Consider the following 23,905-nt stretch of genomic DNA (forward strand, 5'->3'; position numbering starts at 1 on the left):
TTTCTTTAATTTCTCTTTCATCTTCCCCAAACCCTCAACTATTCCTTCATTTCCTCCAAACCCTTTCCACCAAAAACCATAATTTTCATCCCACGAGAAGAAAAATCAAATCTTGGCTATACTTTTAATTTGATCTGTTGTTATATTGGATCATGGAAATGGCCAAGAAACAAAACAACCTTAATGATGAGATTAAGCAATTAGAGTTAGCAGAAGTCCATGATGTCGAAAGACAAGAACAAAATGGGCATCTTGAGGTTGAGGTGGCCGTCGTGGATTACTCCAAGAGGGCACAGTGGCTGAGAGCCGCCGTGCTGGGGGCGAACGACGGGCTGCTCTCCGTCGCGTCGCTCATGATGGGCGTCGGCGCGTTCAGATCCGACGTCAAGATCATGATCCTCACCGGCATCGCCGGGCTGGTGGCCGGCGCGTGCAGCATGGCGCTGGGCGAGTACGTGTCCGTGTACGCGCAGTACGACATAGAGGCGGCGCAGATGAAGCGGGAACGCGGCGGTGACGGCCGGAAAAGCGAGGAGGAGGAGGATAGGCTGCCTAGTCCGATGAAGGCGGCGGTGGCGTCGGCGGTGGCTTTTGCGGTGGGAGCGGCGGTGCCGCTGGTGGCGGCGGCGTTTATAACGAACTATAAAGTGCGGCTGGCGGCGGTGGTGGCGGCGTCTAGTTTGGCTTTGATAGTTTTTGGTGCTTTGGGGGCTTATCTTGGGAAGGCACCTCTTGTTAAATCCTCTTTGAGGGTTTTGATTGGAGGGTTAGTGGCCATGGGAATCACTTTTGGACTGTCTAAACTAGTTGGTTCTGCGGGGTTATAAGTTATAACTAGTTTCGATCTTTTGGACACATCTTAACTAATTAATTCAAATGAAATTTGTCAGGAGATTGAAAATCTTGAACGAATGTTTAGAGTTGAGGTGAAATTGTAGAATTTTAAGTTATATGATGAGATATTAATTACTTTGGTCTTACATATTTTATATAATTAGTAGAATTGAAACTACATCATATCGTGTCGTAGGTGTGGCTTTTGTATTGTCGTTTAGTCTTCTGATCTTGGTTGCATATTTGTCCTGCAAGCAGGAGCTAGATATGCTGCAAGCAGGAGCTAGATATGCACTAACTATGAATGAATGAAATGTAAGATTGGTTATATGTTTTGATTTATCGAAAAAATTGACAACGGTAAAATCTGCATTATTATCTTAATTGATAAAAGATCGGAGGCAACCCAAATTATGTTTTTCATTATGATCGACTCAAATCAATAAGTTAATAAATAATTCTCAGGCGAAGTTGTTTACAGTATGAATGTATGTACCCACACAAGATGTATGGTATGTAATTATGTGTTTCGGTGTGGTACGGTGGTATATATATATATATGTGAGTAGTGTGTATGGTGGCGTGCATTGCATGCAGGCTAGTTAGCATGTGGTCTGTGCTTTGAGCTTGCGTATACGGTGTGGTGTGTGATGAGTTATATAACTCTTGCTCATGATATATAATAGCTCAACGAAAATGAAGTAAATTGTACTACAGAAATAATGTGTGATGACGGGTTCGACTAAAGTATATTGTTATGAATCGAATTCGTGACCTTTTGGTACAAGAACAATATGATTTTTTTATTTTTTTTTGTATTACAAGAAATTAGATATTGATGAAAAATTAAAAGTGCGGGGTGACGTAGGCACTTAGGTTGCAAAGATATGAGCAACCAAACAATGTGAAAAAGCATGACACTAGCTTGCACAAGAAAAAAGCAAGCACTGCACAAATTGATAAAGAGATCTAAAAGGGATCATTATATTCACTATTCAAACAGGACAATTTTAAATTTGCTCAGATGACATGTTGTGACTCTTCCACATGGGAGGTCATGAGATCGAGTCTCAAGATTGAGTTGAGAAAGTATAGTTGAACAGATAAATTACATTAATCATTTAACCACATTCTTCACAACGTCGCTACCTCTCGAATCGAACAAGAGCTGACGGAACTCCGTCAACTTAGCCGACGCACAACAGGATGAACCGTGTAGTCCCAGTACACGATAACAAAAGAAAAATTGATTCTCCATATATCGTCCGCGTTATTCCCAGCCAACTCAATCAAGCATAAATCAGGCATATTCTTGGGGTCATGTGCTTCATTGCTTTAATTTGCATCGTCTACTTTAATTACTACGCTTTAATTCCGATAAAATAGATTCTTTTAACTTGTTCAATTACAATAAAATCCCTATTTTTCCGTCCAATTATTCTGTCTAATGAGTGGCAAACAAAAGTTTTCCTTCCCATATTGAAAAAAAAGGTGATTTTTTAATGTATTAGTGACTAAATTACACATGAGAGTAACGCGTACTAGAAAGACTATGTGCAATAGGCTCAACTGGGAAGATATTGGTAAGAACTGAACTTGATGACATTCTGATATATATGAGAATTATGCTTCACCTCTCGACCACCCACCCACAGACCAAAGTGATTTTTTTTTAATCCAATTTTAAGTGGTCGGAAAATCCTTTTTTTTTTTTGTTAGACCATAGGTTTCTTCAATTAGAATACACTAGGACATACACATTGAAACTAATAATGTTTGTGTGACCTCAAAGGGTAGCAAAACACTCTCTCATGGGTTAGAAAATCCAATATTTTTTTATTTACATGAATGACTCAGTTGGTTCTTAGGTATGTAACAAATTGTGAGTAAACAGTAATTATAGTCTGCAAAACTAAGGAATGATGGGAACACAGTTGTGATGAACAAGTAGCGGCATTCGCTTGTTTGTTTAATACTGTTAATACATATTTAGTACTAATAATAATTGATTAATTTAATGATTGCTGAGTAAGCTGGCTGGCTTGGGGTTACCAAAGTGGTTAGTATGATTATTGTCCGGTCTGGAAAGGGTCTACGGAAGCATGTGGCGGACACACGCTCCTGCGAATATTTTAAGGTTAAAATGAGAACAGTACAGAAGGTTGAAGATTCTGGTCCTTCGTCATATTTCACTTAACTATCAAGAATGTCAAATTCCTAAGTTTGAAATTATATTAAAGATATTAACTTAATAGGTTAGTTGCTTGGGAGAGCTCATCCTCCATTTTCTTTTTTTATTGCCAATAAGGTACTAGCATGTACTTTATTATTATTTTTTTAGGTGACGTGAAAGATATGTAGTCGCTATTTAAAGGTATGTATTTTTTTTTTCTCGTGTAATAGACTAAAAATCACATAGGAGATGAGGTAAACTGCATTAAAAAGATCATGTGCGATTGACTCAATTGAGAAGATGTTGACAAGAATAGAACTTGAAACCTTTTGCGTGCTATGAGAATCATGTTCTATCATTCTCCATTCAAACCACTGGTAAATGATGAATTGATTTTTTTTGCGTCTAATACAGAGTAATTGTTATTTAATATAGAGTTTATTACCAAAATGGTCCCTCGACTATTGCGAAATTACCAATTTGATCCTCGATAATTTTTCGTGCTCAATTAAATCACTCGACTTTGAAAATTTTAACCAATTTGGTCCTTTATTTATTTTGTCGTTAAAATCGGGACTAAATTGGTAATTTTGCTATAGTCAAGGGACCAAATTGGTAATTTTGCTATAGCCAAGGGACCATTTCAGTGAAAAGTTAACTACCAAATTGGTCCTTTGACTATAAAAAAATTACCAATTTGGTACCTTAACTATAGCAAAATTACCAATTTGATCCCAATTTTAACGGCAAACTAAATAGAGGACCAAATTGGTTAAAATTTTCAAAGTCGAGGAACTTAATTAGGTACGAAAAATTGTCGAGGACCAAATTAATAATTTCACAATAGTCGATGGACCATTTCGGTAATAAACTCTTTAATATATATGACAATAATGCATGTGACGTTCTTTTGAATTATTATTTTTAATTGAGGTAATCACCAAAAAAATTCATCTCCTTTGTCTCATGATTCACTAGGAGAAATCAAATTTACCTACAGAAAAGTTCGTAGGCAAATTACTAAAATCTATAAGTATTTAATTTGACGACAGATTTTTATAACTAAAATACTAACCTTTATTTAAATGGTAGTTATGTAATATGTAGTTAAACTGTACTTATTTTAATGTTTTCTTATAGTGATTTAAAGATAAAGCGTGTCAAACAAAACCAGTCATAGTTGTACGTTGTCATGAATTTTTTTCTTTGTTTATATATCTTATGTTGTGAATTATTTGTTATTTTACATGGATGTTAAGTTAACAACTTTTAGTAGCTTATCAATACTTATTTGCATTTTTTGTTGGAAATCTTAATTGAGAAGTTTAATATATTTTTTTAATGGAAATAACTAAAAATAAACACCTATGTTTTCATCACTAACACGCACACCATGACGTCAAAACTCTAACTTATCCTCCATCAAGATATAATAAAGGGAGGATGATGGAGGTTCCTACACGTACCATTACATCCCATGGGTGCGAAGGACAAAACAACCATTTCATCAGCAACTCTGTTTTGTTTTTAAAAGATATAAATCGACTTATTTCTCAATACCGTTTATTGTTACATTTACAAGTCTCTAATAAATTTGTAATAAAGCTATCCCCAAGAAAGACATGACCAAAATACCAAAATAGCATCAATTTTGGTGCAATCTTGAATTCTTGATCCAATAAAAGTGCCAAACGTTGTTACATTGACGTCATTTTTACTTAGATGAATAATGTTGTGCCATATATATGGTACAACACTATTCATCTACATGATTTTGGTGTAGAGATTTTATTGAAAAACATTTTTGTTATTTATTTTTTTTAAATCCCTTTTGTATTATTGTTTTGTTTTTTATGTATTTACATAATTTGTTAAATATCTAAACTTAAAATATGTATTATTAGAAACAAATTGTAATATTTCAGATATCTCAGTGATACGTCTAAAACATGTCCAATATTTACAAAATATAAAGTAATTTAAAAAATAAAATACATAAAAAAAATGACAAGGGTCAAACTATTTATGAAAGTGCATAGCGTCCTCTGTTACAAAAAATTGAATTAGGCACTTGAACTTACAAAAAAAATGTAATCAAGCCTTTTTACAAGTTACCATCACGTAACCAATTAAAATTAGCTGACTTGCATCCATATATATATCCTAAATGCTATGTGTAGTGTATTTAAATAAATGATAATAATAATATATTTTTTTTTTAAATTGTTGGCTACCACTTCATTTGGCTGCATTTATAATTATTTTTTTAATTGTCTCCTTCCAGATGGAAGAAGATTATGCCATCTTCATTCCAACTGGAAGAATTAAGACAGTGGTGCTGTCATGGCATCCATGCAAGCGTTTACATATCTTTCCTTTCAATTGTCTTATTCAAGACTAGAAGAAGATAGTGGAGTTACTGTGACAATTAAAGCTACATATAATATATAGTGAATCTAATGTAAAAGCTTTGAAAAGACAACAAAACTCACTATATACTTTGTAATGCATTTATTAAGCATTCATAGGAACAATATGGAAATTATGAAATTTAAATGTAATATATGTTCTATGCTATATTATTATTGTGAAATAAAAGCTATTTTAATCAAATAATGTTAAATTATTCTAAAATATTATTATTTACATCAAAATATTATTTTATATTAAAATAATGAGAATAACAAATAAAAGTTTAAATTATGAGAATATAAATTATTTTAGTTCATGAATAAAATTGGAAAGTTTATTTTATAATTTCCAAAAAAAAAAAAAAAAAAGAAGAAAATTCTGTTTCAGGGGTTCTACTTTGCCAAAATTGCAAAATTGGCCCCAGATCTTTCAGCAGCGAGCGTTTGTCCATTGTCCCCAAAACCCAAGCACCGGAACACCGATTGGGATTTTGGGAATGCGTTGAAATTCTACCAAAAACCCTAGAAATTTGCCTGAAGATTTCCATGGCGCCAACGAATCACCAAGGAAACAAGCCCTCCTCCGGCCAGCCACTGTATCCTCCGCCCTTTCCTTCACATCATTCCACCAGAAAACGCCTCCTCGACGGCTCTCCCTCGAATTCGACGTCGTTTGAATCATCCTCGTTGGATCAATTACCCAAGCGGATAACTCGAGACCTACCCAATTTATCCGACTGCCATGGCTGCCGGACTCGGGTCAACCACACAAACCCGAAGGATCGACTCCAAACCCTAGACAGTTATTGGCGAATCGTCCTCCTCTGTAAGAAGTGTATCAAATTTGTCAGTTCCGCACAAATATGCTCCTACTGCTTTAAGGAAACCCTGAACTTGGATTGCTTCACATGCGGCCGCTGCAAAAGGTGTATCCATAAGGACTGCGTTCTGAGGTATGATCATTCTAGCCCCTGGTCTTATAGCTGTAAGGAGAGAGGACCGGAATTGGAATTCTCAGTTTGTATAGATTGTTGGGTTCCTAAGTCGCTTAAGAATTCAAAAGTTTGTAGGAGTATTGATAAATCACTGTCAAAACCGCTTTCTACTGGGACTGACCCTAAGGTTTCTTTGAATGATAATGATGCCAATTCATTGCAAAAGTTCACAACTGATGCGAATGCTGAGGCCAAGAAGAAGAATTTGGTTTCCACTAAAGAAAAAGAGAAGGCTTTAAGAGAAGTGGTGGCAGCAAAAAGTGTGATGGACATGACAAAGAATGCAATGGGACTAGCTGCTAACAATGAATCGAATGGTGACATAAATGGTGGGTTGATTGTTAGTAATAGTATAAGTAGCAGCAGTAGTAGCAGTAGTAGTACTAATGGTGCTAGTGCTACCAAGAATGACAATGATGCAAAATTGGTTTTTCAATTGCATCGTGCTATAAATAGTTCTCCTCGGATTTCAAAAGATTTGCACTTGACAAACACAGATAATTTCCCTGTTCCAAAAGCTATGGATTGGAAGAGTTTAATTAGTAAACCAGTGGAGTTAGGCAAGACTACTCAGTATGGTGAAGGTGAGAAGATTGTGGTGTATAGAAGAACTAGACTAAGAGAAAAAATTAGTGCGAGCATGTCAGAAGCTTCAGTTTGTGCTAGGGACAATGAGATTGGCTCTTCTATTGATTTGTGCCAGACAGATGCCAAGTTAATAGCCATTTCAGGGGCTTCAGTTTATGCCAAGGACAAAGACACTTGTTATTTTGATTTGGGCAGGATTGAACATAAAGTAAAAACGTATAAGAGGACTAGATTCAAGAGGAAAGAGCTCCATGTAAATGACAGGGATGATTTCTTTGTTAGTGTTGTTGAAAAGTGCAATTTTGGTGGTGGCAGTAGAGTGGTTTCTGAGTCTCAGTCTTGTCAGCATGATGATTTGACTCAGGAGGCACATCAGTGTGAACTGAGGATTCCATTCCCAGTCAAATGTGATGGTGATGTTACCTTGCAGACTGAGAGATGCAATGCAAAGGAGGGCCGTTACTTGTTAAAATACTCCAGAAGGTGTGTAGTTTCCAAACCAGGGTTAGATCATGAAACTAGTATGCATGGTGATGCTTCGACTCGTGAGTTGCATTTGTATGAAGTGATCATTCCCTGCCTGGTGAACTGTGATGGCAAGGTCACCTTGCAGAACAAGAGCTGCCATGAGAAGGATGATCGCTACTCATTGAAATACTCCAAGAGGCGGCGCATAGGTCCCATACCAGAGTTCCAGACCAAAGCTGCAGTGTGCCAAGCAACTATTCCTTGCCAGGTGAAGTCCGAAGGCAAGGTTAACTTGCAGAATGAGAACTGCAATACGAAGGAGGGCCGCTACTTAATAAAGTACTCCAAGAGGCGCACTGGTTCCAAACTGGAGTTAGATCATGAAAGCAATATTCATAATGATGCTCTGCACCTTCCAGAACCTGATCCTGAATTACCTAGGAATCATTTTGTAGAATCTAGGACATCATCTAGTGCTTCAATGATATCCTCTGTTGCCAGTGTACAGGCTTGTGCTTGTATAAATGTTTCCTCCACAAAGGATCTCTAAGTTAGCTAGGTAAAAAGATTCTTGATTTATCCTTAAACATTATATGTCTAATAGAATTTCTATTGTTGTATGCTTGAAATTCACTGCCATTTGATCTCATAGTACTATATTAGCACACATGCACTTTGTTACTTGACTCTTCAATGTAACATTTGGTATTGAGGATAAGTTCATAATTCGAGTTAATTACAACTTTTCTGTATGTAATTGTTTGCAAATTGGCATTTTAAGTTACATCAAGATTAACTTTTTTGAGGAAACTCTGCATAACAGATGTTTAAGTAATATCTTGCTGCCATATTCCTTGGTGCAATAATTAGCAAATAAACCAAAGACTAGACTTGGCTTGATAAAGAGCTCATGTGTATTTATGTGTCTCATGTGACTACTATTTCCTTGTCGTATTCCTCTGCAGCTCCCCCCAACAAAATTACTATTAAAAACAACTATTAGTAACAAAGCACATTCAATTCAGCTTGTTCATGCAGCTGCCAATCTGTAAAGGTTTCTCATAGGCATCATGTGCCCATTAGGAGAATACTGTCTTTCTTTCTCATTCATGCAAATGAAAACTTTAGGGAAACATTGACTGGCACATCAGAAATCACACTTAAACCAAGATGCATGGACAGATCATTGGTAAGCAATGAGACCTTTGTTTAGATGATGAGGTGCAGGTTGCTTTGATTTGCTTCCTAATGGTTCCAAAGGAAAAATTGCTTCTTAGTGCCTCTACTTGCGTATCTTTATGTAAGTAAATGTTTTTGAATGTTCTGTCCTGGATTTGTGTGTGTGTGTGTGTTTTTTTTTTTCTTCTTTCAATTTCTTGCATTAAGCCATTGAAGAGGGTTTGCTTTATATGCTCTTCTCATTGTTTCTTCCAAATTTTAATGATCCAGCAAATATGATACTTCATACTTTGTTTTGAACAGAGGATTTGATGAAATTGGGGAATCTGGCTTGGCAGAGTTTGTTCTCAAGCTATGTAATTACTTGACAGAGTTTCACTGCTGTTTCATACTTGAAGAGTTGTTAAGCCAAGTATTTGCATGCAACACTTTGCAAGGGTTTTGCTTTGTTTGACAACTTGGAGGTAGATGCAACTGAGGACCGTACACTAACTGACATGCTTCAAAGAACTGAATAAATATTTGATTTTCTTTTTTCTTCTAGCTGAGACAGACCTTGTTCTTTCTAAGGTTTGTAAATTTCTTGTTGAGTTCATATGGCTTAATGGTATTTGTGCTTAATAAATATAATGCAATGCAACCTGTAGATTACTCATTTTACCTCATGTCTTCATTGTATACTATTACGTGCATGATAGATGTAAATATGTAATGTTTTAACCTTGTGTACTGGGTTCAAAAGTGTCATTACTCAATATGAAAGGCAGAAAGTCTTGGTAAGTTTATGCATTGCAGCATATCATTTTAGTGGAAAAGCATGCCACCATAAAACAAAAGCTTCTTCTGAACTTATCTTATTGAAATACTGAGAAGATTGTGCTCTCTATGTGGATTCCACACTCCCCTCCATTAATTATTGAGCAGTCTTACTTTATTGTGTGGTTTCCACACTCCCCAATTTTTTATAACAGCACCAGAATCCTGGAAAAATATTTTTCTATATCCAAATGCTTTTCTACATAGATGGCCATAATGGCCATTATTCCAATATGGTGTCTGTTTATGTAGATTTTTACACCCTGCCATTTTCTTCATGCTATATATACCCTCTCTTAGGAAGACTATGCTCACATGAAGCAATCTATCTTCTCTTCTCTATAGTTGTGTTGATTTGTTTGCTTTTTCTTACTATACTCTCTCATTTTACTTCATGGATGCCCAAATTCAGATTCCAATTCCTAAGGATGCTGCCATCCAGAACCAGTGCCAAGAACCTCAAGAAAAGGAGGTTGATTATGCGCAAAGGGCGCAGTGGCTCAGAGCTGCAGTGCTGGGAGCCAACGATGGATTGGTTTCTATCGCGTCATTGATGATGGGCATTGGGGCTGTTAAAAAAGACGTACGAGCAATGTTTCTTGCAGGTTTTGCAGGACTAGTTGCCGGGGCATGTAGCATGGCAATCGGGGAGTTCGTCTCTGTGTACTCTCAGCTAGACATCGAAGTGGCTCAAATGAAAAGAGACCAAAGAGTGCAACAAAACGGAGAGGAAAGCGACGATTCGGAGAAGGAAGAGAAGGAAAATCTGCCAAATCCATTTCAAGCAGCTTTGGCATCAGCCCTTGCATTCTCATTTGGAGCCATAGTGCCTTTGATGGCTGCTGCATTCATAGCAAACCATAAGTTGAGGTTGGTTGTGGTGATTTGTGCAGTAAGCCTGGCGTTGGTCGTTTTCGGCGTGATTGGAGCAGTGTTGGGGAAGACTCCTGTGGTGAAATCTTGTGCCAGGGTGCTCATAGGAGGCTGGATGGCTATGGCTGTCACATTTGGACTCACCAAGCTTGTTAACTCTGCTGGATTAGAAATGTGATTGTTCACTTTGTCTTTTCACTATCTTATGTCTTTTCCTTTGCTTTGCTTCATATATGTATACACAATCAGATTTCAATAATGTCAGATAATGGTATTTGTGCCCTACATGCTACTCTCAATTTTTCCCCTTTTAACATTCTAAATTAAAGTTATAAGTGGGTACAATTCAACCACAAAATCTTGGTGATGGATAAATCGAGACATCGACCGGTCAATTTGCAACACTTTTGTCATAAGCTGCTATAACTATCTAACATACTAGCATGCAATTAATTCTCATCTAGATCTCTCACATCTCATTTCACTACTTGTATAAAAGTTGTCCAACCTCTCAAGTTCAACCTTTTTGTTTCACTGTTCTGGAGGCCCTACTATACTAAGAACTTATGCACTAGGAATCGGGGGATCATTGGATCAGAAGAGAGACTCCTTGTGCGCTGTGTGCAGAATGTACAGACAAAAATGGAAATTTGAGAACCATCTTGTGATTTACCTCCTCTAGCGACTAGACCAGTTGGTCTGACTGATCACTGATCACCTTAAAGTCTTGCTTCAGAGGCTTTACTATACTGAGAACCTGTGCACTAAGAACTGGGGGGGTCATTGAAAAATCTTAACCGATGAGAAGAGATAGACTCCTTGTGCGTTGTGTGGAGAATGTACAGACAAAAGTGGGAACTTGAGAACCGACTTGTGATTTACCTCCTCTAACAGCTCTCGGGTGTGAACTCGACTTTACTATCTCTTTAACATCAACTTAACATGGGTTTTGATGGTGGTCAATCCCAAGTTTGAATTCTACCATTTCAATCCATCCTACATCATATGTACAAATATTAGTATATATAAATTTAATGATCTTTTCTTAGTTGTGGTAATTGGGAGGAGGCACAGAACACAACTGAAGATGTCTGGTCTATGTGGATTCCACAACCCATCCTTCTAAAGTTGATATATATTCCAACTAACTTTGTGAATTTACAATCTCCTAATTGATGGATCCCCAATATAATTAGGCAATTACTATTCACAACCTTATCCACTTTCAATTCAAGAACATCAGAATCTATCCTGCAGAAAAGCCATTAATGGACAGACTCATCTTTCTGGTTTAACTCAGATCAATTCCAATCAAGAATCCCTCCCCCCTAATCCCTAAAAGTCAAAGAAGAAGAAGAAAAGAATGAAGACAGATGCATGGTTTCATATATGCAACAATCTTGATTGTTTCTTCCATGGAATTGTAAAGGAGCTAGCTAGCTTTGTCCTGAAAGGGAAAAAGTTCACATCTTTACAGTATTCAGGGTGTGGAATCCACACTCCCTGCAATTTTATATCATTTACAATAATTTGGAATGAGTGTCCATTATGGACAACTAACCCTAGTCAAGTTAGTTAGACAATTTGACTCTCAGCCGGAACTGTTTATTGACTTTTTTGGTTTGAACTGATCAACTATGGATAATCTAGATTGATTTGTATGCTTGTGGTCATTTGCAAGCTAAATGTCATAAGACGGGATTTACACTGTGCACACCCTTAGCTGCATAAGTTTTCCACTCACAAAAAAAAAAAGAAAAAAAGAAAAGATTTGGCCTAATATAAATTTTGTAGTGATCTGAGAATGCCTTTTCATTCAATTCATCTGAAATTGAATTGAATAATGAGGAGCTTGTGGCATTCATGTAGATTCCACACTTCCTGCAATACTATAACATTATCTGTTCTTCACTTTACTGTGGAGAACACACTCCCTCCATTTTTATAATATATAGCTGTATTATCTTTTATCTCTCCATTAATCACTCAAGTGCTGTCCTATGCAGCACTCCATATTCTCAACCTGATTAAGGTATGTATCATGCACCTATGAATGGCCACCATTTTTGACCCTTGGACATACCAAAATATCACCAACCAAAAAGTTTCCTGACTATATGACGATTATGACAGATCATTGAGCCACATTCTGCGATTTACCTCTCTCACTACGGAGGAGAGGCCGAGATTGGAGTGTGATTCTTTTTGCCGAGTGCCATGAATGTACCAGATGGCCTATTGAGGATTCTTGAAATTGAATCATAATTTAAACATTCTATTTTTTTTTTATGACAAGGGGAATGCACACTATTTGAGGGTGTGCATTAGTCTCGTTTTGTAATTCTAGCATGTAAAGGACTACAAGGAGATAAACTAACCTAAATTTCCCATAGCTAACCGACTCAAACCAAGAAAGTCAATAAGCGGCTTGTTGGTTTTAAGGCCACGGATTAGCCAAACGACAGGCCAACACAACCGTCAAACAAGCTAAGTGTAAAAGAGATTATGGGAAGAAAGAAATTAAGATTACAAAGTGACAGTATTATTGCAAGATAATCAAGAGCTAGTCCCCTCCAACATGGGCCGGGGGTATTTATACAAAGTCTACATACTTTGAGAAATGAAAGGAAAGAGTTAACAAATTTGATCTTAAGAAAGTTTTCTAAGCTATCAAATTTCTTTCCTAACAATGAAAAGGGAAATCTCGCTCAATATTCGGAGGAAATCTCCGGGACATCTCCTTTTACCATCTCTGGGCTCGATACCAAGTCGGCCTCACCGGCCCCGACCGCCTGCAGAAGGGTGGGCGATTAAGTTTGAGCCTGACTTCCTGGACTACTTGGCACCTAGTCTATACCTGGTACTTCAACCGAAATGACTAAAAGCCACCTATGCTTGTATATGCGCCCAGGTCTAGGATCCCACCCGTCTCTTAGATAGACTGCAAGTCCCGAGTGCCTGGGCATGCTCTGGCTATGTATGTATCCCACTCGGAGGCATCCATCACGAGATTCATGACTCTCATTAGGATTTGAACTTATAACTTTAAAATTAACAAGCCAACTAACCAACTTGACTAAGTCCGCCTTTACACACTCAATTTCCCTTCAAAGATGCTGCAGGTTAAAAGTTCTTTGAAGTTGAGTGATCATCATTTGGCCTGGTCAGCAGAACTCTTCATTATAAGCCAGATTCTTCTCTTTCTAACTGGCATATATGTTCATGAAATCAACTGAAACAACTTGTTTCCAGATTGAAACGCAAGAATTTGATTAAATTAAGACTGACCCAAATTGAATTAAAGATCTTGTACAGTACGGAGAAACTAAATATATTTTCATGAGTGGTGTTTGCCTAACCAAAGTATATTATGATGCATTAACAAAGACTGTGTAATAAAAAAATCAAGAACCCATGATCCTATTCTCTATAAATATCTTAGCCTCCATTCAGAGAATATCATCAACAAACAACAAACAATCCTTCTTTCTTTCAAGAACTACACCTTCATTCTTCATGGGTGCCATTGAAACCCAAATCCCAGAAGAGGAGTCATTTGACTACTCCCAGAGGGCACAGTGGCTGAGGGCCGCCGTGCTGGGAGCCAACGACGGGCTGGTTTCCACGGCGTCGCTAATGATGGGCGTCGGAGCCGTCAAAAAAGAAGCCACCGCCATGATCCTCACCGGATTTGCAGGCCTGTTTGCAGGCATGTCCGAATTTTTAGAGGGTTCAATAAATATTTTTAACTTAGCTACTTAAGAAATTAAAAAATAAGCTACAATTAATCTTTAAAACACTATTTATCTCAAATCACTTATCTCGATCTCCTAATCAATTAATTGAGCCTGGCAAAACTATTATGTTTTCTGACTGCACAGATTATGTCTCAAGCCTTGAATTGGGGAGATAACTTAGAAATAAAAATTATATATTTTACTAATGATTTTAAAGATTGTGCTTATACTTTTGGTAGGATCTCATTTATTTATAAAGGGGACCACAAAAATTTAAAAATCGGCTCTGTTTGCAGGCTCTTGCAGCATGGCGATAGGGGAGTTTGTCTCCGTCTACTCTCAACGAGACATACAACTATCCCAAATGAAGAGAGGAGGGAACGACGACGAGAAAGAGAGACTGCCCAATCCATTGCAGGCGGCCATGGCGTCCGCCCTAGCATTTGCTTTAGGTGCGGTTGTGCCGTTGCTTGCTGCCGCCTTCATAGCGGACCACAAGGTGAGAGTTGCGGTGGTGGCTTCTGCGGTGAGCTTAGCGCTTTTGGTGTTTGGAGGGGTGGGTGCGGTTTTGGGGAAGACTCCAAAGTTGAAGTCTTGTGTGAGGGTGGTTATTGGAGGGTGGATGGCCATGGCTATCACCTTTGGGCTCACCAAACTCATGGGCTCTAGTGGAATGGAGATGTGATGATTATTGTATCTTGGTTTTATGCATGCATGCCCTTTATCTTTTTCTATGTGTTTTCGAAAAAGATTCAACCCTAACTCCGAGGGTCTCATTTGTCTTCTGGTTGAAAATGTGTAGTCGAAATGTGTCAATAGTGTATAAGTTCTAGACCCTACTACTTTATGTTAGTTTGGCAACTGTGAATTGTGTGTATGTGCTAATAAAATATAGGATGCTTAATATGACATGCATCCAAGTGACTTTCATATCTACATGATCATGGATGGACTTTTCTCACTCCAAATGCTTTTCTACATAGCTAGATGGCCATAATATATGGTCATTATGAATCTGTCCCTTTCTATAGTTGTGTTGATTTGTTTGCTTTTTCTTACTATACTCATTTTACTTCATGGATGCCCAAATTCAGATTCCAATTCCTAAGGATGCTGCCATCCAGATTAATCTGATTGTGTATGTAGGACACAAATGTGTTTCAATTCTGGTAAGACTCGTTCATATTTTGTGGTCTACTTTCTTTTAGTTCATAATGTAAAAAAAAAAAAAATAGTTATAATCTTAATACAATAAATTCCATGGTGCGTGTGTTCTGTGTGCACTGTGCGTGCGTCCTGTGCGCGCTTTAAGTATATGATCAGAAATTGATTCCATTTATCAATATTCTTGCATTTAACCAAGCGGTGACGGACTAAGTAGTGGCGAGGCAGAGGAGCAATCGAGTAGAGTAAATGAAATTAATTTAGAATGTATGTTAAGTAAAAGGGGAAAAATTAATTTCCTTTCTTTTTTCTATACTCTCTCCTTCCTTTCTTTTGTACATGTATGTTCTGAAAAATTTGAGAAAAAAAAATCACAATTCGAGATGCTCTAATAGTTGAGGAATCCTTAAATTATTTATTATTTAGTCACTTTTCATCATTTAATTGTTACCATGGTGGCACGTGTCATGCACGGTCGGATAGAATATGTTTAATGTAATAGAAATTTTCAAATTTCAGTAATACCAAGGGTAACGAAGTAATTTATTATTATTATTATTATTATTATTATTATTATTATTATTAAAATGAGTTTAGATTCAAATTGCAATTATAAAAATATGTAGCTACTGATCACAAATCAAAACCTAATTAAAGTAAACCAAATCAACCCCAATTCATTATTCTATTCTTTTCAAAAGCCTAGCATCGTAACAGGTGAACAATCATTTAATTGTTACCATGGTGGCACGTTTCATGCACGGTCAGATAGAATATGTTTAATGTAATAGAAATTTTCAAATTTCAGTAATACCAAGGGTAACGAAGTAATTATTATTATTATTATTATTATTATTATTAAAATGAGTTTAGGTTCAAATTGCAATTATAAAAATATGCACAAATCAAAATCTAATTAAAGTAAACCAAATCAACCCGATTCATTATTCTATTCTTTTCAAAAGCCTAGCGTCGTAATAGGTGAACAATGAAAATCAACACCAACAACGACAACGGTGAAAATCAACACCAACACAACAAAAACACGACGGACTTTGGAAACCAAGTGTATCATCATCGCCGTAACACGATTTTTGGCAAAATCGATGGCCTATTGGCGTAGCGCGATTTTTAGCAAAATCAACAACAATGGCAACATCGATGGGGTCAATGGTCTCTTGGCTGGGAACTTTGAAACTGGACAACACCAATAACTATATGTTAGTAGTTCTTTCTCTAAATTTTAGTCATGATAGTGTGAGGATGTCATATATTAGAGATGGTAGTGAGGATGAAGACTTAAATCTTGTTGTTTTCTCAATTTCTTTAATTTGCTGTAAAATTTTGCGAGCAGATCAGAGGGTCGGGTTGGTCTGTCAGAGGAAGAAAAGATTTAGGGGTAATTTTTAATTTTAAATGTTAAATGCAATATGCTATACAAAAAAGTAACCTTAACTAGCGTTTTGAAAAATAACTAATCAGACCAATAAGTTATGCAAATAAGATGATTTACGTGAATAATTCAAGAACTAAGTCATAAGCTATTAGAACATAATTAAGAACTAATTTATTTTTTTCATATTGCACTAATATTCACATCTTATAAAATAAGTCTAGTGCAACATATCAATCTGACCTCATTCGAAACCCGCACCCAAATACTATTCAAAATAGTAACTTTGGTAAGTAAATAAATAGCGGCAGCCCCTCCGTATATATATATTATTGAAAGTGGTAAAAAGAATGAGTTAATTCCATTTTTTGTCCTAGATTTATAGGTGGTATTCCATTTTTAGTCTTTTTTTTTTTCAAAATATCCTCTTTTGGTCCTAGTATTTTTGTGACATGACCATTTTTGGTTCTCTATCAATAAAATAGCTTAAATATCGTTAAATACAAAGACATTTTGATCTTCAATTATGAATTTTTTCAAAAAGATAAACATAAAAAATATAACGAGTCAACGTACTTTGTATTAAAAAGATCGAAATGTCCTTGTATTTAACGGCATTTCAATGATTTCGTTGATGGAGGACCAAAAATGGTCATGCCACAATAATACTAGGACCAAAAGGGGATATTTTGATAAAAATGACTAAAAGTGGACAGTCACCTATAAATCTAGAAACAAAAATGGAATTAACTCTACAAAGAATATTGCAAAATTTTAACAAATTAACTTCCTCACAATAATTAAATTATTCAACTATCGTAAAGTATGGAAAATTATTATATTTTTATACCCAAAAAAGATGCATTTATACTGGAATTTGAAAAAGGAATATATTTAATTTAGTTTTAAATACTTGAAATAAATGGTATAATTGAATTTAAATAAGTTACGAAAGCAAAAAGAAACGGCCCCAAATTCACGTGCCAGTACCAAAGCTACGCAACAAATTTCACACAAAAAATTAAAAACCCCTTTTCTTCGTCTCCCCACTTCACACTTTTCCTACTTTTAATTCTTTCCGAACTCGAGTTTCAGTTAAATCTGGCAAAAAAGGAAAAAAATATTTTACTTCACATTTTTCCTACTTTTAATTTCTTTCGAACTCGAGCTTCAGTTAAAACTGGCAAATAAAGAAAAAATATTTTTTTTCCTTGCATGCATGGTTTATATCTATAAATAGAGAGAGAAAGAGATCGAGAGAGAGAGAGAGGGCTATTTAAGCTTCCATTGTTTCATAAATTTTTGTAATTTTTCTTGACTGCGGCGGCGGGCTGGTGTTCAACAACGTAAGACTAATTATGGGTTGTCGTGTCATATGTTTCGTATGTTGTCTGTCTTTGTTGTTCGGCGCCGGAGTTTATGGCTACCCGGAAGAAGATTTAGTGACGGGACTGCCCGGACAGCCGGAAGTATCTTTCCGGCAATTCTCCGGCTACGTGGACGTCGACGAGAAGGCCGGGAGGAGTTTGTTTTACTACTTCGTTGAAGCTGAGAAAGATGTTCATAGGCTTCCGTTAACTCTTTGGCTAAATGGAGGTTGGTGATATTTTATTTGATTTACTTTGATTTATTTTCCAATTTTTTTTTAAAATTTAATTTGGGTCTCAGTAAATATTTTATACCAAATGGAAAGTTAGGAAAAGTATATTAAATCAATATACGTTACATTGTTAATTTACTTAATTACAATTTTATATTTAAAGTAAACTTTGATTAGGCATTTTTTAATTTATATAAAGATATGTGATCTGATTTGCTTTTGTAATCTTTTTGATTCACGTTAATCATTCTTTTTGTGTCAATTTTTTTTGAACTTTTCTTTTTAAATTTGGAAGATATAATGATGCCATTCTGGACCCGGAGTATTTAAGGTTAAAAGATTAAGCATAAAGGCCAGAAAAATATTATAAATGTGGAATGAACGGGTATTTTGATAGAGTTTCACTATTCTAGGTTGATTTGTCTAGAATATTTAAAATGTCACTATTTATAGATAAAAGGGGTATTTTGTATTCTTCCTTGATTAAAGAGGAATGAAAGAGCCAAGCATATGTACTGACTCTCTTATATGAGGGTTTGTGCTTCAATAGGTTTAGAAAGTTTGACTATTTGTGCTTCAATAGGTTTAGAAAGTATTTATGAACAGATATTACGATGCAATAGAGTTAGTACCGCGTGTCTAGGTGACACGAGTTCTTGTTATTAAACCCCGTCACAAAAATCAACATTTATTAGACCTAATATTTCTATATTAAAGTTATACACAACATAAACTAGGTAATTAGCTCGAATATGTGTTGTGTACCAAAAGTTTTCGATCCAATTCTTCACAAAAGTTAGAAGAAATATTATAAACAATTGAAATGATAATTAGAAAAACATATATATAGATAGGTATATTTATATAATATATATAGATTGGTTGGTTGTTGAATTAGATCATTCAAAACATAATTTAATGAATTATTAATATTAATATATAACATGGTTGTGGGTTGTATCTATAAACTAAAAAGATGAAGTATACATTTATTTTTAACGTTACCTCGTCTGACCTAATATAGTAATATTGTTTGTCTTTTTTGTTTTCGGCGGTCAAAATATTCAAATTTATTTACACATTTTTTAATCAAAATTTATTTAATTTACACATATTTGACTTTGAAAAGCATTAAATTCCAAGACGGCATACATAAAAATTGCCCCCATGCATGTTTGATTTCGTCATCAAGCTTGTTGTTCGTTGTCTTGGTTTTTTATTTGGGATTATTATAGTGGATGGATTGAGGTGAATCTGGTTTTTTTTTTTTTTTTTTAAATAAAAATAAAAATTTACTATTTATTCTCAATTTTGATCAATTTAAAGTGAGTAGATCGGTGTTCCTAAATATTCATATTTGACCATTTGACAATATTTAACATCGATTATTTTGACTGTTTAAAAAATTGACGCTAAAGATGTCTTCATACTACCCATAACATTTAAACCTAAAAATAAATATGAAAATTTCACCTGACTCCCCAATTGGAATTCCATTGCCATTATATTATTGGAATGAGGACCAAAATTTAGGGGATAGGTATATATACGATAGGCCTCCCTGGCTTCTCACCCAGAGATCGCCTCACGGGTTTCAATCTTTGAGATGAGTTGAATTTTTCATTAATGGAGTGAAAGATCTGATCCATTAAACAAAAGTTAGACCCATTAATTAAAGATTCAACCCGTATCATAGATTGAGACATGTGAGACGGTTTCACTCAAGTGTTATCCAAAAATAATGAGCTTAATTTTTACTTATGCATATTAAATTTGAAAAAAAAAATAATGTACATGCTAAAAAGGTTTGAAATTTTTTGAGTTTGTACCGAGTTATCCTATATTACCATACAATTTTTTTTTTTTAAAAAAAAGCATTCATTTTAAAGTTATTCTAAGTATAAAAACTACCAATGCCGAAACCTTAAAATTTTTCATTAATATATACATATATTTAGTATTTTATATTTATTCTCAAAAGTCAAAAGTGAAAATTAAAACATGCATGAAAAGTACATTTTGCATATAATAATGGTCAGGTCCCGGATGCTCCTCGATCGGCGGTGGTGCCTTTACAGAGTTGGGCCCCTTTTTTCCGTCCGGCGACGGCCGTGGTCTTATAAAAAATTCCAAATCGTGGAACAAAGGTTAATCCTTTTTCTTTTCATTAAATTAAATTAAAGTATTTATTATATTAATTAAATTAAAGTATTTTTATTATATAATTAGGTCAGATTTGATTCTCTATTTTATGCCGTTTTATAACTAACATTTTATTTATTTATTTATTTTATTTATTTATGTATAGCATCGAACCTTCTGTTTGTTGAGTCTCCCGCCGGAGTAGGATGGTCATACTCGAACACAAGTAGTGATTACACTTGTGGGGATATCAGCACTGGTAATTAATTAGTATTTCTATCTCTTTATTATGAAATTTTTTTTTGGGATTTTCAATTAGTGAAAAATGGTTGGAAATTTAAAATTTGTTGTTGGAAGTGACTTTTTTGACTAACTTTTTGATTACTTTGAGAATTCGGAAAATGTTTTGATGATAATTTGTAGATGGTGATCAACAAAGATTGTCAAACGTCAAGTCTCCTAAGTCTTCTAATACATACAAATTTTCTAGCCAGCATGGTCAATAACACTGACTACTAATAGGGATTGTCAAACGCGTGTCAGGTCTCCTAATTTTCAACTACCCATGGTCAGAAAAACTAAAAGTTAAAAAATAAAAAAGAAGTCACGATGGTAGAAAATTTTTATGGCAATTATGACTGTGGGGCAATGTTTTTGCCAGTTAGGATATGGTTATTTTCATGGTAATTTTTTGTTCCTTGTTATTTTGCAGCGGAGGATATGCTTATATTCATGAAAAAATGGTATGAAAAATTCCAAGAATTTCTGGACAGACCTTTGTTTCTCACCGGTGAAAGCTATGCAGGTAGGGGAAGTAAAAATTCTGAATATTCTAATTAAAATACAATTACATAAAACCTTAAATAATGCAATCTTTGTTTGTCTTTTAGGACATTACATTCCACAGCTAGCAAGTCTTATGATAGACCACAACAAACACTCCAAAGGGCATCAATTCAACATTAAGGGCGTAGCGGTAAGCAATTGATATTTAATTACATACATTTATTTATTTTTTAATTCACAAAAAAATATATTGTCGATACACATAAATATGTAATGTGTGCTCTAGCTATGTGTAATTTGCATTGTAATCCTAACCTGGTTCCAATACATTTTTTTTTAATAATGTGATATCAAATTGAAAATATTTTTGTCTCAAATAACGATTTAAGAGCGTTGATGGTTAGATGACATATTTATTATGTTTAATATATACTATCTTATCATGTACAATAATCTTTTTGTTTCATACCCTAAATAACTGCAGCTAGGGAATCCGTTACTGAAGCTTGACAGAGATGTGCCGGCGGTGACGGAATTCATGTGGTCTCACGGAATGATTTCCGACGAGAACTATAACGCCATTAGGAATGAATGCGACTTCGACGATTACAGCTTCATCTATCCGCACAATGAATCCGATTCATGTAACGCCGCTATTAACGAAGAGAATCGCGCCGTTACCGACTACATCAACGTTTATGATGTCATTGTTGACGTCTGCTATCCCTCCATTGTTGAGCAAGAGCTCAGATTACACAAAGTGGTATGTTTTTGTTTTTTTTTTTGTTTTTAAAATTTTTTTATATATAAATCCCATTTTTAACTGTAATCATAATACTTGCCCATAAAAGTCAAAATTCCCTGATCCCAGACCTGCACACGGGTCTAATAAAATAGTAAAAGGTAAGTCAAAGTGATTCAACTGCCTATTAGGTGAGAGGATCAGTGTCTGGTGCTTATAAATAGTCCACTATATTGGATATAACTCTTGTGGCTACAAGATGAGTATTGATGCCCACAATGAACCACTAGCAAGGATCTTGTGTCATTAATTTACTTACAACTTATCATTCAGGAACTAATTGAGCTGTTCATATAGACATAGTAATCATATTACTAGTACTTAGGTTTCGTGGGGTACTAGGTTTCTGGCTAGAATCATAGTACTTTCGGATGTTTATGTTGTTGTCGGATTATTGGTCGTAGGTTACGAAGATGAGCATGGGAATTGACGTGTGCATGGGGTCAGAGAGGACCTTCTATTTCAACCTTCCAGAAGTTCAGAAGGCTCTCCATGCAAATCGAACGAATTTACCTTATGATTGGAAGACATGTGCTGACTAGTAAGTACATTACTCTTTGTTATAGTGAACATTGCCGTGCTACTGAATGAACATGTCGCCCTCTCTGATCTGCAATTCTCGTATTGTCGTAGTTCTTTGTTGAAGTACAACCAGACAGATGGCGACGCCAATGTTGTCCCCCTGCTTAAGAAATTACTGCAACACAAAATTCCTCTCTGGATATACAGGTTTATTGTATTTCATTTTTTATTAATCCTTTTTACCCCTAACTTGTCGGGCCAAGTAAAATTTTGTTTTTAAGAGCATCCCAAACCAATTTATTCGGTGATAACTATAAGGAGTTATAACTTGAGCCAACCAACTACAGACAAACAAAGCTAGTCTTGTGATCTTTTGTTGATTAAGATCACAAAACATGTTTGACCACTTCTGAAAATTAGTGTTTTTTCGACCACTGAAAAGTGAAATCGCCAAAATTCGGTTGGAAATCACTGTTCCGACCAACTTTTCGACCACTTTCCAACCATTGTAACCTTCGGTCGAAAAAATGAAAAAGACCAATTTTTTGCTTGATAGCCACCAAGGTCAGAAAAACGCTGATTTCCAGTAGTGTACCTTAGGAAGAATAGTGGCTTTGAGTTTTTCTGTTACTTAAAAAAGTAAAAATCTTTTTTACTTTTCATGTTGAAATGTAACAGTGGAGATCAAGATTCAGTGGTACCGCTAGTGGGGTCAAGAACGATAGTACGTGAGTTAGCCGCGGACATGAAAATGAGCATCACAGTGCCCTACAGTGCATGGTTTCACAAGGGCCAAGTAATAATTCGATCTGGACAAAATTTTTAGTTGAAACGGGACACTGTTAAAAGATTAATCATATCATGGAATGCTTTGGATGGGTGCAGGTGGGAGGGTGGCAGACAGAGTATGGAAAGTTGTTGACATTTGCAACAGTGAGAGGGGCAGCTCACATGGTGCCATATGCACAGCCTGGAAGAGCTTTGCATCTCTTCAGTTCCTTCATCCGAGGAAGACGACTGCCTAACACTACTTCTATTCCCATTGATCAACAACAATATTATTATTAATTAGTGTGGATACATGGCACTCTACATCTCTATGTCTTATTCCAATTATATTTATGTGTGATCTATAACAAGATCATCATATCATTGTCATCCACCTATCAATCAATTACTTTTTGCTTTTCGATCGGCTCATGTCAAGCTAACCACCTCTAACTTTAGAGTATTGTGTTGGATTCGAGGAATTGATCAATTAATCTTATACTATTGAATTGAATTTTATTTTGTGTCAAAAGTAACAAACTTTAAAGCGGGTAGTGTGGATGGCGATAAAGGGCCTAGTGTAGTGTATGTGAATGTTTGATAATTGTGTTTGAATTTAATATGGTCCAATTAAAATCCAACTGGCATGTGGTG

The 23,905-nt window shown here is 35.6% G+C and overlaps 5 protein-coding genes across 6 annotated transcripts; all 5 read left to right on the forward strand.

The window, feature by feature from the left end:
* On the forward strand, positions 1-1,164 carry LOC116032847 (vacuolar iron transporter homolog 4-like). The gene has a single exon (XM_031275578.1). It carries the CDS (start codon positions 153-155, stop codon positions 825-827), a length of 675 nt encoding a protein of 224 aa, XP_031131438.1. The 5' UTR covers positions 1-152; the 3' UTR covers positions 828-1,164.
* Positions 1,165-5,852: 4,688 nt separating this feature from the next.
* LOC116032224 lies at positions 5,853-9,988 on the forward strand. 2 transcript variants are annotated; one of them, XM_031274701.1, is made up of 3 exons: positions 5,853-8,028; positions 8,952-9,218; positions 9,877-9,988. In XM_031274701.1, exon 1 carries the CDS (start codon positions 5,965-5,967, stop codon positions 8,017-8,019), a length of 2,055 nt encoding a protein of 684 aa, XP_031130561.1. In that variant the 5' UTR covers positions 5,853-5,964; the 3' UTR covers positions 8,020-8,028; positions 8,952-9,218; positions 9,877-9,988. The 2 variants fall into 2 exon arrangements, with proteins under 2 accessions (XP_031130561.1, XP_031130562.1); XM_031274702.1 differs by lacking the exon at positions 9,877-9,988 and having other exon boundaries at positions 5,853-8,769; positions 8,952-9,303.
* LOC116033409 (vacuolar iron transporter homolog 4-like) lies at positions 9,859-10,515 on the forward strand. Its single transcript, XM_031276152.1, has one exon. It carries the CDS (start codon positions 9,859-9,861, stop codon positions 10,513-10,515), a length of 657 nt encoding a protein of 218 aa, XP_031132012.1.
* A 3,302-nt stretch (positions 10,516-13,817) lies between these two features.
* On the forward strand, positions 13,818-15,010 carry LOC116032957 (vacuolar iron transporter homolog 4-like). Its single transcript, XM_031275706.1, has 2 exons — positions 13,818-14,046; positions 14,371-15,010. Exons 1-2 carry the CDS (start codon positions 13,854-13,856, stop codon positions 14,757-14,759), a joined length of 582 nt encoding a protein of 193 aa, XP_031131566.1. The 5' UTR covers positions 13,818-13,853; the 3' UTR covers positions 14,760-15,010.
* A 2,979-nt stretch (positions 15,011-17,989) lies between these two features.
* Positions 17,990-23,621, forward strand: LOC116033410 (serine carboxypeptidase-like 42). The gene is made up of 10 exons (XM_031276153.1): positions 17,990-18,227; positions 20,271-20,378; positions 20,540-20,632; positions 21,086-21,178; positions 21,264-21,349; positions 21,644-21,922; positions 22,366-22,502; positions 22,595-22,690; positions 23,162-23,279; positions 23,369-23,621. Exons 1-10 carry the CDS (start codon positions 17,990-17,992, stop codon positions 23,549-23,551), a joined length of 1,431 nt encoding a protein of 476 aa, XP_031132013.1. The 3' UTR covers positions 23,552-23,621.
* The last annotated feature ends 284 nt before the right edge of the window (positions 23,622-23,905 follow it).

Source organism: Ipomoea triloba, chromosome 10 (assembly GCF_003576645.1).
Source record: "Ipomoea triloba cultivar NCNSP0323 chromosome 10, ASM357664v1".
NCBI classification, from domain to species: Eukaryota; Viridiplantae; Streptophyta; class Magnoliopsida; order Solanales; family Convolvulaceae; genus Ipomoea; species Ipomoea triloba.